General features: G+C 40.1%; 1 protein-coding gene across 1 annotated transcript; it reads right to left on the reverse strand.

Moving 5' to 3' along the window:
- Nucleotides 1-1,103: 1,103 nt before the first annotated feature.
- camk1gb (calcium/calmodulin-dependent protein kinase IGb) lies at nt 1,104-19,123 on the reverse strand. Its single transcript, XM_017487723.3, has 13 exons — nt 15,317-19,123; nt 13,020-13,131; nt 9,558-9,683; nt 8,972-9,046; nt 8,287-8,425; nt 8,055-8,178; nt 7,882-7,957; nt 5,873-5,985; nt 5,647-5,725; nt 4,106-4,193; nt 3,582-3,910; nt 3,132-3,236; nt 1,104-1,926 (listed from the first exon to the last, which is right to left on the reverse strand). The coding sequence occupies exons 1-12, from the start codon at nt 15,438-15,440 to the stop codon at nt 3,167-3,169; spliced, it is 1,455 nt and encodes a 484-aa protein (XP_017343212.1). The 5' UTR covers nt 15,441-19,123; the 3' UTR covers nt 1,104-1,926; nt 3,132-3,166.
- Nucleotides 19,124-19,685: the final 562 nt, after the last annotated feature.

Here is a 19,685-nt window from a genome sequence, read left to right on the forward strand (position 1 = left end):
TTATAGATTTAAAAAGCTAACATGTCTGTACGTTGGTTGATACAGCATTCATTATACGGCGTACACAACTCGTTTAAAAGGGAAAAAATGTGCTGCTTTGCTGTGAGCAGCCATGCTGATTTGATGTCACTTGCTGAACTCGGGGTTGATGAGACCGACCCGGGTTTCTGAGTAGGAAATCAGAGTTTTGGAGGTCGAATGCAGCGTTGGAACTACTCCTGATCATGTGTATGCCAAAACCCCTAGTGGTAGACAAGTGTAATCACCGATAAACTGATTACGAGCAGCTCCCGCCCCACTACTCGGCACTGATTGGCAGTCATTGCTGACTCTGCTCAAAACAAGGTGCAGACAGGTGACAGTTGAAATGTAAAGTAGAATGTGTTTTCAGGGACTGCAGGAGCCTCGTTGCTGAGCGTGATAAGCAGCTTATCAGTTTATTTTGTGTGCCTAGTGCAGTTTCAGTTGATCTCTGCCAGCAATTCGTCCCACTATTTCACAGGTCAACAAAATGCAGCAACAACATCCACACACACACTCAAATCCTTTTTACTCTAGGGCACTTTTTTTCTGGGACTCTTTTTAATCACAGGCACATTTCAATATGAAATTGGAGACAGGTCTGGAGTTTCCTAACCAACTACAGTACACTGAACAAATACGGCAGTGGAAAAGACAGCAATAATGAGGGGCTTTTTTTTTTTTTTTTTTTGCTATTGCAGGTTTTCCAAACGTAATTGTGTCAATAGATGCGCACAAAAAAACAAAACAAACAGGAATAGCAAGTACTAATCACTTTGGGTGCCCTCATTTGTGTGCTATTGTCTGGCACTCCATTTTTTTATGTAGGAGTTCCCTTGTGTTGATAACTAGTTTCCATCCACCCATTCATTTTCTATACCGCTTATCCTACACAGGGTCGCGGGGAGCCTGGAGGGGCACAAAGCGGGGGACACCCTGGACGGGGCGCCAACCCATCCCAGGGCACAATCACACACATTCACACACCGAGAGTGGAAGAGGATAATCACATAATTATGACAGAGAATTGGGAAACCTTTTTTTTTTTTTTTTTTTTTTTTTTTTTATTGGTAAGGGTGGTATTGAATATTGCACAATAATAGGACACTTATTTATTATTTATATCTCGCTTGATAATTGAGTATTAACAAATATATTTACAAAACGCCCACACTTTTCCGGAGTGTCAGGAACATTGGCAAATGGTTATATTATATATATAAAAAAAACCAGGAAAGACATTCTTTTATGGTAGTGGGTGTAGTGATACGGGATATTGTAAAACAAAATGCATAATTCTGCTTGTATATAACATTCATATATTTATTATAAAAAATAAACTTTGGCTCTAAGATACATTAAGCAAGAAAAAAAAAATCTATTACTATAATGGAATGGCAAGAGGGAATTCCTGCCAGCCACAGTCTGGGTTCAGCAATTAATGGATTAATGGATTTAGTATCTTCTCTGATACATTGTTAAATACACAGCAAATCACAGACTATTAGGAAATAAATAAATAAATAAATAAATAATAATAATTTCACATCACCAATACTCAAAATGTAATATGAAGCACACAAGTTCATGATAAAATGGAGTGATCTTCATAGAAATAATACACAGGGCTGGAGTTCCCAGTCCTGAGGAACAAACTGTTTGTGCTATAATATAATCAGGTGCCTAAGCGTGTTGTTCTGCTCTCAGAGTACTGCGTGTCATTTCCCTTGTGTTGTGTATGTAAAGTCATGTCTGTGCATGATGATATGGAGGCACTCTTGTCAACTCCAATACATTGGTGAAGCCAACAAGCACCAGGTCAGCTGTCTTGTAATCGCTCCGTATCCCAAAGGAGCCAAAGCCCAAAGCACTTTGGCCAAAGTGGCCAAGAGACAGGTCACAGATCTGCAGCAACACATACACACAGACACACGTGTGAGGTCACTGTGTCCTTGAGAAAAGTAATATACACAAGCAGAGAGTCAAATAATGACTTATAATTACTTAAATAATTATAGTTCATTACTATATAATAATATACACTAGATGACCAAAAGTTTATGGACACCTCACCATCACACTCACACACACTGTGAGTCTTCCCCAAACTTATATATGTTTATATACGGTATATAGCAGCAGTTTATATATCCAGCCTCAGTCTTCAGTGCTGTATGCTTGTATCTAAGAACGCCTGCTGTAACCATTTAGGCTATGATACTCATACTGAACATCTTTTCAACACACTTAGTGTGACTGTATACGAATACAATTATAGAAGAGTAATGATTTATAATTCCACTATCCAGAGTCATGCAGAACAGGAAGGGTTCGCTTTTAGGCCTGGGTCCTGTCAAGGTTTCTTCCTCATGCCATCTCACGGAGTTTTTTCTTGCCCCTGTTGCTTCTTGCTTGCTCATTAGGAATCTAATATCTACATCTGGATTTCTGTAAAGCTACACTGTGACAATGACTTTCGTTTAAAAATAAAAAAATAAAAAATGCTATACAAATAGAACAGAATTGAATTGACTTGAATTTGCCCTGTCCCTAATCTTAACCTTCGGAACATTATAGTAATTTAATCAAAATATGTTTGCTAGAGTGCAACCTTTTTGGAAAAAAAAAACAAACAAACAAAAAAAAACACGTACTGACTAATTTCTAGTCATTTCTAATGACTTCTAATTTCAGCTCAAATAAAAGTTATTAATAGATATATGCCGTCAAGGGTGTATTCCCAACTCGCGCCGATGTTCCCAGGATTCTATCATAAAAAGTAAAGATGGACCCTGGTTTAATATTCTTGCGCAGACGAAAGGCACCAGAAACCAGTTTATTTTATGATGTCATTGTACACGATAGGCGATTTATTAATTAAATAATGGTGCGATTAATTTTTTTTCCTTACCACAATATACCATCTTACTACTAAGTGGGAGTGGTAGCTCAGGAGTTAAAGCAAGTGATTGGAAGGATGTAAGTTCAAATTCCAGTACTGCTAAAGAGAAACTGTTAGACCTCCATGAGACGCTATTAAATCTGTTCAATCTAGACGCCAGGGAAGCATCTACCAAATGGAAAAGGTCACGTAATTCTATTTGCTTTACCTATTAAAGTCCACTCATAATGCTGCAAAGGCCAGTCACATGACAGAGCAGACACCTGCTGAAGTCTGAAGTTTCTCCCCACTGTGACTGCCCGTCTTCTCATACCTGTACAGATAGGAGGAGACGATTTCTTAAGAACTGAACAATTCACGATGTCTGCATTGTGTTTAATAGCCATGAGCCAATGGTATTTTTAAATATCATAACACTGTATATAGCGACCCTACTGGTTTATAATACTGGTTTATAAAATTCCGCCAGCCTTGATGCAATGTGTACGGACAGCCTTTATCTCAGGAGTCCACAAAGCTACATAGAAGTGGAATATTCCTAGGCAGACCACCCAAATGAGACACAGGAATATCACCGAATATCATAGTATAAAGAACAGTAGCTATTATTGGCTTATGGCTATTTTTTTCATTAGTTCAAACTGATGAAGCTCAGTACCCATTTAGGTTTCCTGGTTCGGAGTGGTACACATGCTTGGTCTTCTCATTGACTGTGAGTGTAACACTATGGCTGACCTTCGGCAGAAGGTACTGAGTCTTTGTTTCCATGGAAACAGATGGCAAAGTCATATGACTGCAAGGCAGGTTGCCACTGGGTTCTAAAATGTCATGGACCGGGTTGTTGTCTGTTGCTTCAAGGTGAGATGTTGCAATGACTTTTATGTCAGGCAGCTGAGTCTTTGTCTGGCTCTGTTTGACTGAGGCCTCACCATGAGCAAGCTGTAGTTTCTTCATGTGGTTGATGGCCACTGTCGCATTGAAAGCTTGCTGGAATACACAAAAAGATAACATCACATAATCTTCCTCATCCACAACTAAGAAAAAACAGGTCCAGACAGGGAAAAAGAAAAATCACACAGAGGACACATTTATGAGTGTTTGAGCATATGAAATGACCGTTGCTGGGGCTGTGTTGTGTAATCAGGCCAGAGCTCAGAGCCTTAAGAGACTGGGTGCCTTTACCTTCCACTTGGACTTGGCAAAGTTCTTCTGGATCTGCTCACTGACGGAATGGTAGATATCACGGCTTTGGGCGGTCTTTCCAATGATCCTGAAGACAAATACAGAAACGAATCTCTCTCCAAATCTCTTGGTCTATACCAGCCAGTGGCCACAATGTTTAAACCAAGCCTTTTATATCTAGCAAACATGAAGGAGTAAAAGACAGACGTACAAATTGTATCCTATGACCATTAAGTTGGTATATTATCCTAATGCTGTGTAAGCAAACACATATGCAAAGAAGCAATTATTATAACCCTAATCCAGGTGGACAAATCACAGCTTTGGTGGCTTAAGTAGCATGCGGGGATAACGGACAGACTTTTAAGAATCCGGAACATGCAGATACGTAGAAACACTGAAGAAACTGGAAAATAAAGTGCGGCATAAAGCCTGTCATATCCTGCTAACACAGTATACACAATACATCGCCTCACAATTACTGAAATTATAGGTATGGAGAGAACACGCCAGAGCAAAGGCACTAGCCAGACTAGAATATTTTTTACTTGTGACGTGAGGAGAGAACACCACAGCTCCTAGATAGCCAAAGCGTTCACCAGTGACTTTCTGACTTTTTGTTGAAGACTCAAACACAAGGTCAGAGATGGATAATGACTATGGATACGCAGGAATTCCCTGTGTAGAAATTACTATACTAATTTCTTTCCCTTAGTCTGTATTAACTCACTTTAACTAGCTGGTTACACGACATCACATCATGCTATTGCACCACTTTTTAGTCTATTCCGTTTGGTTGCCAGTCAACGAAAACATGGGTCTGGGCAGCACACTGGAGCTTCCACTTCCGCCTAGTGGGTTAGCTAATGAATTTATCATTTATCCACCCCTGCTAATATTTACGAACAAAAACAAAACAAAACTAGGCATTGGCTACAAAAATGTCTAGACCTCTTACTAGACCATTGCTTAATATAGGAAAAAAATTCCAAATGATATAAAACACAGAAAACTAAACTATTTGTGGGCGAGGTATTCATGCTCCCTCTTCAGTTATCTACCCTTTGGTAGAGTTTCTAAAAAGTATCTGTTTTTACTGTACCAAATGTTCTCATAACTCTTTTTGATTACCGTTCATTCCAATACATGCTTAAGCAAGGTCACACAAGCACGAGTGCTGTTGTACTGAATATCAGCACGGCTGTGATTCTTCTGCAGGTACACATGACCATTAGCATGACTGCGAGTGCAATATTGCTTTTCAGACACAATATGGCCAAATATTTTGCTCCGTCAATGAAAATAGCTCCAAGTGTAGCTGGATAGAGCGTTATATGTTGCCATGCAACGCACAGACTGACTGACAGCCCATAGTAAGTGTAGTAAAGGTTTCAGTGCGATGAACTACCGCTAGTGTCGGAATTTTATGTAGCAAAGACAGACATGCAAAGTGAGACAAACAGCGAAATGTAACGGGTGCCGTTGTACTAAATATCAGCTCTCTTGTCCAATCAAATTAGTGGACCGGAACTATATCTCACCAGGGATGTCTAAGAGCTTGCTCTGTTGTGTAGCGCAAATTAGGATTCTTCTTCATCATGTTGCGGATGAAGTCCTTTGCTGAAAATACAGTAAACACACAGAATGTTAACTATGTCCATATGTGCCTATATAAATATACACAGTTTTGTTGAGTTTGCATGTTGAGAGAGAGAGAGAGAGAGAGAGAGAGAGAGAGAGAGAGAGAAAGAAAAAGAAGACATTCACCAGATTCTGAGATGTCGTCCCAGAAAGGAGAGTCAAACTCATACTGGGCTTTCATGATCTTCAAGAAAAGACGAGTCTCTGATTCCTCGTAAAAGGGGGGATATCCACAGAGACTGCAGAGACACATCATTGAACACGATCATTATCTATTTATTATTTATTATATTTTAACATTAATATTAGAATTTTCCTGAAATACTCATGTTTAATATCATATGCTTCCTTTTTATGGACACGTGTACAGTACTGTATGTTTGTGTATTATGTGTTGAACTGTTAGCAGTTCCTCCACTAGGGGGAAATCTCTCACATGCTGCTCTATACAGCAACCACTGCCGTGGTAAGCAGAGCTTAACCTGGCTAGCGTTCAATGACATGACGTAAACAGCTTGTTACACACATTGTATAACAGTCATGATCTAAACTCTTAAACAAGCCAGGGATCTTAAGTTCTAGCTGACGTTATATCATCATCCAATAGAACTGTGTCCTACTGTAATAGGCCATAAAGTCTTACATCCTATGTGTGATATCTAAGCTATTGTGGTTTAAATTGTACAACCCTAATTCCAAAAAAGTTGGGACGCCGTGCAAACTGTAAATAAAAACAGAATGCAGTGATTTGCAAATCTCACAAACCCGTATGTTATTCACAATAGACCATAGAAAACATATCAAATGTTTAAACTGAGGAAATGGACCATTTTAAGGCAAGAAATTTGGTACATTTTAATTTGATCACCGCAACTTGTCTCAACAAAGTTAGGACGGGGCAACAAAAGGCTGGAAAAGTAAGTGTTACTAAACGGAAACAGCTGGAGGAAGATTTTGCAACTAATGAGGTTAACCGGCAGCAGGTCAGTTACATGATTGGGTATAAAAAGAGTATTTTAGAGAAGCAGAGTCTCTCAGAAGTGAAGATGGGATGGAATCTGGATGGAAGCAGATGTTACTCTAAAATCTGTGTATACCTTTCAGCATTAATGGTGTATTTCCAGATGTGCAAGCTGCCCATTCCATAGGCACTAATGCACCTCCATACCATCAGAGATGCAGGCTTTTGAACTGAGCGCTGATAAAAAGCCGGCTGGTCCCTCTCCTCTTTAGTCCTCTTCGGTTTAGAGGACGCGGCGTTCGTGGTTTCCAAAAAGAATTTCAGATTTCGATTCGTCTGTCCACAGAACAGTTTTCCACTTTGCCCCGGTCCATTTTAAATGAGCTTTGGCCCAGAGAAGACGGTGGCGTTTCTGGATCATGTTCACATATGGCTTCTTCTTTGCATGATAAAGCTTTATCCAGTATTTGTGGATGGCACGTTCTGAGTTCTGGAGGAGTTTCTGAGCCCATGCAGTGATTTCCATTACAGAATCAGGCCTGTCTTTAATGCAGTGCCGCCTGAGGATCCGAAGATCACGGGCATTCATTTTCACCCTCGTCCCTTGCGCACAGAGATTTCTCCCGATTCTCAGAATCTTTTGATGATATTATGTCCTGTAGATGATGAGATATTCATCGTCTTCGCAATTTTACGTTGAGGAACATTATTCTGAAAATGTTCCACAAATTGCAGACACATTTTTTCACAGATTAGTGAACCTCTGTCCATCTTTACTTCTGAAAGACTCTGCCTGTCTAAGATACTCTTTTTAAACCCAGTCATGTAACTGACCTGCTGCCAATTAACCTCCAGCTGTTTCTTTGTAGTAACACTAACTTTCCCAGGCTTTTGTTTCCCCCGCCCCAACTTTTTAGAGACATGTTGCGGCCATCAAATTCAAAATTACCTTATTTTTCTTAAAACTGTAAATTTCCTCAGTTTAAACATGTGATATGTTTTCTATGTTCTATTGCGAATAACATACGGGTTTATGAGATTTGCAAATCGTTGCATTCTGTTTTTATTTCCATTTTACACAGCGTCACAACTATTTTGGACTTGGGGTTGTAGATTTAACAGAAAAAAATATCAATAATAGTGACAATAAAAGAGTATATTATAGGCATCTTACAGTATGTATGTAATGACTCCAATAGACCAGCAGTCCACTGCTTTACTGTAAGGCTTCTGAGCCAACACCTCTGGAGCTATAGGCAAGAAAAAACAATCCGTATTCAAATACAATCTTTACACAATAGTTACATTTTTGTCTTTTCTTTTTTGAACCTTAACTGGCCTACTTACCCACATAGCCTGGGGTACCACAGGCTGTGGACATGATGCCCTTGTCCTCCATCTTTGAAAGTCCAAAATCGCTGATCATTATCTTGGACTCCTCATCTGGACTGTAGTACAACAAGTTCTCAGGCTTTGGAGGAAAAATAGATATTGTGCTTTACAGCAGTTATTGTAGCAGACATGATTCAAAGCGTAGACGAATGTATTTAGTGAATTGTGTGTGTGCCCGTACACATACCTTGAGATCACGATGTACTATGCCATTCTTATGCAGGTAGTTAACTCCCTCAAGTACCTGCCTGATCACCAAGCTAGCATCCTTCTCCGAGTACACTCCCCGGTCCAGGATCCGATCGAACAGTTCACCACCTGAAACACTGCCAAAATAAGAATCCAAAAACAAAAAATCAGATCATAGCTTCTGCGAGTATAAATACACAACATACAGATAAAAGTTATATGGGCTGGACAGGTAGACGTCTCATACACGCATTTGTATGAGATTCTATTTTTGTACTTTGTGGTGTTGTGGATTTTTATATTTTCTAAAATACAGAAAACGCTTCGTGTAGGGAAATTGTGCGAACGGACTCTCATCCAGTTCTGATGGATTTAGCAGCTAGAAATTCTTTGTAGGACTAAACCTTATGAAGTAATAGCACCCTGTGCTTGTGAGCAGTTTGTGAACTGTACAATATGTGCTTCCAACCCCCTGGACTTTATTATATTTAAAATATTCCCTAACGATAACATTACCATTTCCCAGTGAGCTATCAGAACTAATCTCACAAAACACAGCGTTATATTATGATACGTTTTTCCGCTGCAGTATTTTTTACTTGATATACATGTACATTTAGTTACTACTTTGATGTGTCTTTGCCCATTTTCGCCCCGGGTGTAGGCAAACACCTACTACTTACAGCTGCATGACAAGGTAGTAATGAGTGCGACTTTCGTAGAGATCTTCCAACCCCACAACATTTTCATGTTTAATCCTAAAAGAAAAAGAATGTGAATTGTTGATTTTATATATATATATATATATATATATATATATATATATATATATATATATATATATATATATATATATATATATATATATAGCCTACTTATATAACTATTATATACACACTTTTTCACAACACTGTATTTTATATATATATATATATATATATATATATATATATATATAGCCTACTTATATAACTATTATATACACACTTTTTCACAACACTGTATTTTATATATATATATATATATATATATATATATATATATATATATAGCCTACTTATATAACTATTATATACACACTTTTTCACAACACTGTATTTTATATATATATATATATATATATATATATATATATATATAGCCTACTTATATAACTATTATATACACACTTTTTCACAACACTGTATTTTATATATATATATATATATATATATATATATATATATATATATATATATATATATATATATATAATATTTTTTATTGTACCTCCTTAACACAGCAATCTCATTCTCCAAGCTGATGTCTCTTTTGTTCTTTTTCTTCACACACTTTATGGCAAAGAGCTTTCCTGTTTTCCTCTCCTTCACCATGAACACCTCAGAGAACGCTCCCCTAAGAGACAGAGGGAGGTAGAGATACGCACAGAAAGAGGACGTTGTGTGAGGCTGTTCAGTTATTAAGATTTAACAGTTAATGACTACTCTGAGGGTCGGCTGATATTCTCGTCTCAAACAAGGTGATTCATTCTACATTTTTAACGAGAACGTGCAGATGACCTGTTAAAGCCATTCCTCTTTGGCACTTCAGTTAAGCTCTACATGCATCCGTATCACAACACCTAACAGCCATTTGTGCCAGGATCTGGAGGAGGTAAGAAAATAGCCCAACTGATTATCTTAATGTTAAGTGATGTTTTTTCCGCCCCGGTCCTCACACTACTTCATCCGTGAAAAACATCCGCCCGGTATCATCATCAAATGCTGAATGTTATGTGCCCCATTGATCAAACCCAGAACTCTGATGTTTGAAGGAAATCGGAAGCCAACAACGTTACATTGTTACATTTCAAAAACGCTCTTTTGTGGATTGAGAATGGCATAAAACCACAGCGATAGCTTAATGTATTGTTCTCTGTTCCTTCCACACGGTCTAAAGCTGTAACCTGGAATACATGTCCTGGCTGGGGATTAAGCGTCAAAATCCCCTACGCAATGGAAATAGTAACAGCTCAGGTATCCAGGTGTGGCACTTCAAACAGGTCACTGAGCGCTCCATGAAACCCTCAAACCCTTCTTTAACTGATTCATTCAGTAATTCATAAATATTCATAAATATACAGTATACATAAATCCGCTTTAATTGTGACCTTACACTATAATATTCCTTCTCAAGGGTAAAAACTATTTTACTCTGAGCTTTGTAGCAGGACACCCACTTGCCATGCCCCGTCTCACACCCCGCCCACCCCCACAAGCACACATATTCATGAAGAACACGGCGTATCAAAGAATTGCTTTTAACTGCCGCCTCCGAGCTCTTCTTAGGCCAGCACGCCCTCCGTTACTGAAATTCTGCCTCTGCAATTTTACCTCTGAATATAAACGCTATGAAACGTAGTTCTAGTGGTATAATTATACGTGTTCTTGACATTGATACGATTGATTCAATGACTCTCTATATGTAAAAGATTTCAGCACCGAGACAGATTAATACGTGCAAAGACTTGACCGGTAATTATGCACAATGCTCAGGGAGATGCGTATAAGGGAGATGCTTCAGTACATCTCAATCGCAGGCATTAATTTGTTGTCATTTCATTCACCGTGTTTTTCAGTGGCTCATGCTCTCCCTTGTAAGTGCTGCTGAGGGAGATTGGGATTTGGTTCAGGTTGTTTTTCTCGGCAGGAAACGCGTGGGTCATCTCCCCGAAGCAAAGCTTTTCTCACTGGTCCTACCGCATCATTTTTATAGCTCCAAAACAAGGACACCGGGGATGGTTGCAATGGATGCAAATGCTGCACTGATTTTCAGAGCTGTCACTAAGCTTGTCTGAAGGTCACCTGCACTTTCCTCCTTTCGTGATCAGGACAATAGTTGTGTGTCACATGTCCAATAAAAAAAAAATTAAAAATCCCAGCACCACTCAGTTAGATTGCCTGTAGATAAATCCAAAACCCTCTCTACCCAGTTCACTGTTCTGGAAGTGATCCTGACTCCTGAGTATTAAATAATCACAGCTTATCACAGCCTTCCATATCTCACAGCTTGTCTCCAAGAATAGAGGGAAATGTAGAGGGTGTTAAGATCAACTGCTGTTTCTTTCCGTGCCAGATAGAAGAGAGGGGGAAAAAAAGTATAACTGTTCAGTCTGAAGAGAAAGCAAGTGATTTATTACCTTTTTTTTTTTTTTTTTTTTTTTTTACAAAGAATTAAAAGAACATACGACCCCTCATGGACAGTTAGATACATAACATGCATTTTGTTTGTATTAGGTAAATTACACAGTAAACACAATGCATAAAATCATGCAGGTACACGACAAGCGCTTCAGTTAATGTTCACATCAAACACCAGAATGGTTGGGAAATGTGATCTCTGCAAGTTTAACCATGGCAGGGTTGTTGGTACCAGACTGGCTGGTTTGAGTATTTCAGAAACTGCTGATCTCCCGGGATTTTCACACACAACAGTCTTTAGATTAAAAAAAAAAACATTGAGTTCTGTGGGCGATGTGGAAACACCTTGTTGAGGTCAGAGGAAAATGGCCAGATTGGTTCAAGCTGTACCTCTTTACAACTTTGGTGAGTGGAAAAGCATCACAAAACATCGAAGCTTGAGGTGGATGGGCTACAACAAAGCAGAAGACCACATTAGGTTCAGATAGCCTCAGATGCTTGTTCTTGGCTTGTTCGTGTTCTTTGATGTGTTGTGCATTCTGAGATGCTTTTCTGCTCGCCGCGGTTGTAAAGAGTGATTATTTGAGTTACTATATCCTTCCTGGCAACTCAGACCAGTCCGATCATTCTCCTATGAGCTCTCTCATCAACAAGGCGTTTCAGCTTGCATACCCTCTGCACACCGTATGTTTTTTTTGTTTTGTTTTTTTGCACCATTCTGTGTTAAGTCCAGAGACTATTGTGTGTGAAAATCCCAGATGATCAGCAGGTTCTGAAATACTCAAACCATCTGGCACCAACAACCATGCCAGAGTTCAAGTCGATGAGATCAACCTTTTCCCCCATTCTGATGTCTGATGTGAACATGAACTGAAGCTCTTGATCTGCATCTGCATGATTGTATGCACTGTGCTGCTGCCCCATGATTGGCTGATTGGATAACTGCATAAATGAGCAGGTGTACAGGTGTTCCTATATTACAGTAGATGGTGATCGTGTATTTTACAGTTAAATGGGTCTCTGGCTGCCAAAACTTTCAGAACACCGGGTCTAAATAACCTGAGGACACAGCTGTTTAGCCACTGGATATGATATTGTATGATCCACTTAGACAAATAAGAGGTTTGAAAAACAAGATGCTAAATGAAGCCACAAATCAATAATCTTTCATTTCAAGATCATTTTTATTCAGTTCTGTTTTGTAGCTAGTTTTGTCGGTTGTAGTCGCGACTTGCCCTGCCTAGGCCTCACTCAAATCCAATCACAGACTCTCACAATTTGTCTATATTACAGTCAGAGCTAGGCCAGTAACACTCACCTGGTAATGTCTACGATGTGGTATACTACCACAAATGAAGCTTCTATACCCTATAGACTCATATATTTATCGCAGTATAAACCGTATAATCACTAATCTACCACCATTGTCAAGTATAGTGATATATACCGATGTCGTGTACATTAATATTGTTTTCTAATACAGTTTAAAGTAAAAGTCATAATACCAAGTGTATCATCGTTAGGGTAATAATTATTAAAACGTTGTACTCACGATCCGAGCACCTCTATGAAGTCGAACACTTCTTGAATGTTGTCAGTGCTCTTCTTCCAGTCATAGTCGGCCTCTTTGCGACCCATTTCAGCGGAAGTTTCTCCAGGGATTTCTATAACACAGGAAATAGGACTCAGAGATCAAAAGGAACCAAGTAATCTAAAGGCTAACCGATCCAGTCTGAGAAGATAAACACAAGTCCCAGATTGAGAGCCCCAGAATTATACAATTGTCGGGAGATAAAAAGACCTCCTGATACTCCAGGAACCATGAGGTGTGTTTAACGTAAAGGTTAAATCCTTAAATCTTAATGTTAAATAACGTTTTCTTCTGTAATTTCTCAAGGTACATTCATCCAGGAGTGAGGAAATCCACTGTAAAATGAAGCGATCGGTGTTGGAGGTCTGCTCATGCTCATCAGCTAGCTGTCATCTCGAAGATTCTGGTACTTATTCATCAAATAGTACAGAGTTCGGCCTGTAGAATGAAGTACGAACAAATCGGCATCCGATTTGTGAATTTGCTATACAGCATCAAAACAAGCGGTGATTTGAACACAATTATGAATGATCTTCAGCTGTGTGGGAACAAGCTCCCGGCCACTGGTCTCTTATTTACACGTCATATGAAAATGCCATGCCCCAATTTACCCACATATATATATTTGTTTTGTTTTTTAATGAAACACACCCTAAAGAGTAATGTCCAAATCAAGTTCGAGTTCAAGTCCAGCTCTACGAGTGAAGTAGATCTCGCAGGAACTTGTCTTTTATTTATCACGCCGATTTCTTTCAGCTCGGCACAAGACGTGGAAGACATAACATGAAGTGCGGGGAAAATAAAATCCTCTTGGATGGAAATGGGTTAGCTTATCAACACTTGAAAGCACTGGAAAGGATTAGAAGTCAATCAGCAAGCCTGGTCTGACTTTAAGACTTGGCCTCTTTCCTCTTATGTAACGGAGGAAAGAATCTTGATTCACTTAACCCCAAAGGAATTAACCCATACAGTTCAAGAGGTCAAACTTAGGACATCGGAGATAAATAGCTACTGCATAATAACAGTACGGACACAACAGGGACGCAATATCGTGCGGATATTATTCCATAACACATCGGTTCATTTTTATTTATTTATTTATTTATTTTTAACTCGGTAAGTAAATGTATAGACTACAACTGGGTAACCTGACAACAAAAAGAACATCCTATTAGGGCAAATCTACATGCCGTGAGCCAGACAGAGTTAAGCCTAATCTAACACCGCATCATTTTTATTTTCTTTTAATCTTCATTTCCTTTAGGACACGCTATGTAAATTAAAATGAAGGTACAGTACACGACCTACTTCAGAATCACAAATATGCACGTCTACATCCCTTTTTTCTTAACGCACAATATGACACGCATATAGATATCCAATTTGACCCGCTCCTTAAATTGAATATGTATCAGTTACCTATTCTCTCTATATATTCTTTTAAAGGAAGGCACAATTACTGATGCATCAGTGTAAAAGCAATCACGATACCACTGACTATACTATACTTTACTCCATTTCCTGTCATAGGCACACACACACACACACACACACACACTTTTCTAAATTTATTCAAGTATTTTCATTGCAAATTCGATTATTGACACGAACTGGAGTGAAAAGTAGAACCGGACTCCACAAGTGTGCGCGAAACCTTCTGATCCATTTCAGATGAAATTCGTCAGTGTCGTCCGAGCACGCGCTCCAGTAGAAGGGATGCACGAGGAACACTTGACCCTCTCGTACAAAGCGGTTCACATGGGTCAAATTTGCTTCCGTTTTCACACAGGGACCTGAAAACCGTGCAGAATCTCGAGTGTGAAATATTTTACACATTGACTTATTTACTCTGTATACACAGTGCTTTGCAAAGGTTTCAGGCACGTGCTGGGGAGGAAAGATGACTTCAAAAATAACGAAACGACCTTACTTCACTGGCGTACAAGCGTGTTTTCTGTAATATTTCATTGTGGGCTGGAAAACTAGTGTTGAGAAATCGAAAATGTTTTTGTACTGACTTGATCACGAAGAAGTCATAAAACAAAAGATTTTTTTTTTTTTTTTAAATCTCTAAGTTTGTACTAAAATAATAAAAAAATGTAGCTATCATTTCATGAAAGATCAAAGATGATAGTTATACATATAAATATACATATTTAATAATAATGCATCATTATGTAGTGGTGTTTGCATGCCTAAATTACCCTCACTGAAAGATATTATTATTATTATTATTATTATTATTTGCTCGACCTTACCTTCTGGAATGTAAGAGCTCCAGGTGTTCAGTATGGGTAGACAGGGACAGCAGGGACAGCAGGGACAGAGGACAGCGCGAGACAACCGGAGCAACTGATGCGCTGATCTCAGCGACACGAACATGGACCACGCAGGCGCGTGCGGTCGGAGCACATGACCATGCGAGTACAGTGCACGAGCTCCCCACAAATAAACCCTGTCCTGTGCCCTAGCGAAAAAAAATCTACCACGGCAAAGTAATAATCGTGATCGCGTGCGCGTTGTTCAAACTTTGACTCCGACGTGCAGCAGCGCGCGCCAGTCCCAGTGCTTTATGAATAACGCGGAAAGAAGCTTATGTGCAGCTTTGACTTACCTAGCGCCGAGGAGGGGTGCGAGATGCCTCGCTCCGACTCTCCTGCCAAAAGATTTGGACAGATTGTCTCGTGGAGACGCAGGGACATAAAGGAGGATAGAGAGTGAGAGGGGAGGGGTGCTGGGGGAACAGTGCATCACTCTCTCCAACATACTGTAGACCTGTCAGTGTTACAGGCTTATGGGGCTGTATTTCACTGACAGCTTCATGCAGTTGAATTATAACAGGCTATACTGCTCCTTATGTCTGCATTCATTCATTCATCTTGAACATCTTGGCCAGGAAGATTCAGCAGATTTGGAACCCATCCCAGGAACACTGGGCTTGACCCTGTATGAGATGCCGGTCCATTGCAGGACACTCGTCCATCCATCTTCTACACCGCTTATCCTTTTCAGGGTCACGGGGGAACCTGGAGTCTATCCCAGGAGGCACGGGGCACAAGGTGGGGTACACCCTGGACAGGGTGCCAATCCATTGCAGGGCACAATCACACACACATTCATACACTACGGACACTCTGGACACGCCAATCAGCCTACCATGCATGTCTTTGGACCGGGGGAGGAAACCCGGAGAACTTGCAAACTCTGCACACACAGGGCAGCGGCAGGATTCGAGCCCCAGACTCTTGTGGTGTGTGGCGAACGTGCGTACCACTAATCCACCATGCACTTCGCAGGGCACCATGCACACAAATTCATACTAATTCAAACTGAAAGGCAATTCATGAGTGACCAGTACACCTGCATGCATGTTTTGGGGGGTCGGAAACCGGAGACCCCAGAGGAAACCTACATACATATAAGAAGAAGATGTACTCCCCCCAAGTATTTAGTATTTAGAAAAACAGTGCTACCCACTGCACCGCCAGGATATTAATTAAATTATTCAAATAAAGAAAATATTATAGTAAAACCAGGTAGTTACTGTCAGTGAAGCAGGATGATCAGTGACAAGCAGGTGAGTTGGCACAGGCTCAGACAGCATATTAACTTCTGCAGTCAATCAGGATTACCATATCATGACATCTCATGACTCTTCCTAATCGCGTTCGCCTGTATGCATACAGGCATACTGTCCCTATGCTTTCACAAACCCACTGTAAAGATTATTTTAACCGGTAGAGAGAGTGTTCATTCTGTAATATTCATTCATTAATTCATTTTCAGTAACCGGTTTATCCCGGTCAGCTCGGGAACGGTGGCCGTGAGACATTCAGGTAGCAAAACAAAAAGCATCTCAACAGGATTTCAGTGGGATTTCCCATGCAAACATCCACATCCTGGAGAAGGTTACAGCAGGAGTAAACCCATGTGAACACGGTAATTACAAATGTGTGTGTTTGATGTTGCTAAGTAAGGGAGATTGGAAACTAAATATGGAGTTCTCTAGATAGTTCCGTGTAAGCGATGTGAATAGAGATGGGTGGTGACGTTCCGTGCGGACTCGCAAACACACTGGCCTATTTACATTTCCGTGGATGAATGTGGAACTTTCTCTATTACACACTTGGAGATTCAAGAAGAAATGGTGAAAACTATTTTGTCTCTTGTAACCATAAAGCACGTTGAAGCAAATAAAGTTCTTGTTCATTTTACAGTATGCCACCTGCCAAATGAGGAGCTCTTCCAAATGATTGTCTAGTTTTGTTGAGATTGACAGGGGAGAAAGTATGAAATCCTCCCCACCTGGAGAACATGGCCAATTTTGCTTCCTTGGCTCCTGGCCACGCATAGCAATGACATCGCCAGGATTTGGACTTGCACCCACTTACAATAGATTAAATGCTTTCCTGTTGCACCACTTGGGGGCTACTGCAATCGGCATTTTGTATAGGAATTAAAGGAATTAACAATTTATGATTATATAATATAATAACAATTCTGCTCTCTTCAGTATCTTTGATATTTTGATTTCACAGCATTTTCTCCAGGTTCTACTTGTTTTTGTTCCAGACCACTAGGGCAGTCTGTTTCTGAACTTGTGGAGTTTCCTTGCTCAGTACCAACGGCAAAGTTGTCACTTTGTGACTGTGACCATGAATGTGACCCCGCATGGGTACCCTGTAAAAGGTCCCCACTACATCATGCTTATTCTTTCGTCAATTCCCATCTCGTCAGGGAACTGAGGAAGTGCACCGACACACCACTCGGGTGATTCTAGCGTTTTAACATGTTACTGTTGTTGTCCTGGTCGAATAAGAACAGCCATGTGTCCTGTTGTCCGTGTCATAATTTAATTAGAAATTCAGAACTAATTGTGAATTGTGGAACTCCACCAACCTTCTGCACAAAGCAGACCGGCTATTCCATTCTGCTGGTTATTCATTCTCCTTCCTCTGATGAAGTGTGGTCACAGCAAGGAGTGAAGTGAAGTGAACAGCAGACATGGCTATGGAGCCCTCTAGGAAGAAAAAAGGTAAGCAAGTCTCTGGTGCGTTGTAAAGCAGGAATAAAAACGAGCAGAATACAGCTGCCCAGCCTCCAGGAATGGGACGTGCGAGTGCCTTGTTGGAACGAAGAGAAGTTGGCAGCGGGTGTGAGACAAATTCAAAAGCTGTTAGGAATGCAACAGTGGTCAGAGGTGGTTAATACAGCTGTCGCGCATGCAGATGGCCTCAAACGTATTCTCAGTGGCTGCTTCTCATTCTCGAAACCCACACTTGCATAGAGTACTGATAGCATGCCATCAGAGTGCTCTGATCCTCAGAGTGTAAAACAGGAATGAGGCTCATAAGCAGTGGCAAATGCAGGCGCATTTTATGGTTGCCCTATTGAAACTGAAACGGTAGCTTCCACACAGGATAGCGGATCAACTGCTTAATCTTAGAGCGACAGTAATGCTTCTGGTTCAGAAGCCAACGGTCTCAATAGTGGTCCAGCCTGATGTAGCTCTGTGGTCAACATGCAGCGAAACATAACCTGATATGATGGCTTGCAAAACATGTGGACTATGGGGAACGTGGGTTAATGAAATAATGACCACGACCGCAGATCCCACCGGCAATAAATCCGAATCTAAATTCATGTGTCACTTTTCCATTACATCACATTACTGATGAATGTAGGAAGAGAATCTCTGGAGGTTATCTGGTGGTGATTTGGTAGGCACAAATAATGCTGTAATAAAAAAAGATGATGTCTTTTTTTGATGCTAATGTGCTGTGTTTGTTTCTCTCTCATGTGAACTACCTTACCAGATCGTGTTTAACAAAGCCGAAACCACACGAAAGCATAAACGCACCTGTGATCGAGATCAAGATGAATAGCGATAATGAAAAGATCGATTTTCCAACAGATACTATCCTTTTACTGAAGATTTTTGTGCTGGTAGAGTTCAGGATGTCTATTCAACTGCATTTGACCAATCATTGGTCTACACTGACTGTATATCAGGGTGAGCAGATTCAGCAGCCATTATGTGCTTAGGAATGTCGCCATGGCAATAGCAAGCACATGGGGGGAAATGGGTATTTGCTGAGCTGAGCCACACCACACCACCAGTGGAAAAATGCTAAGTGTGTGCAATTGAAAACATTTCTGTTTTTAGTTGCAATTTTGCAGTTATATATTCCATGTAGTAAACATCCTTCACCCTTTCCCTCCACTGTGATATGGTGGGGTGCTGCGGCTTCAGCCAGGAGACCACAATCATCTTCTTTCCTATGTAAGAATGTCATATTATTGTTCTCCACATCATCTGGAAGTAATCCCAATAAATAACAAGATGATTCTAAAGGCAGTTCTATATGTAAGCATTATTATTATTATTTTTTATCTCATTTTGTATGTTTTGCCAATATTCTGTTAATTTCGGACAGTCCCAGAATGTGTGTGCATGGTCTCCCACCAGGCCGCTGTGTCCAAATTTTGAGGTAATAAAGGGAGTTCTGAAAAATCTCATCTTGACTTTCCATTGAGATTCCCTCCGAATGGTTCTGTTTGTTATTTTGTGTCCCTCTCCGCAAGATAGTGCGCATTTTTCATCTGGAACGATGGTATTCATCTCCA

Source organism: Ictalurus punctatus, chromosome 15, assembly GCF_001660625.3.
Source record: "Ictalurus punctatus breed USDA103 chromosome 15, Coco_2.0, whole genome shotgun sequence".
In the NCBI taxonomy this organism is placed as follows: domain Eukaryota; kingdom Metazoa; phylum Chordata; class Actinopteri; order Siluriformes; family Ictaluridae; genus Ictalurus; species Ictalurus punctatus.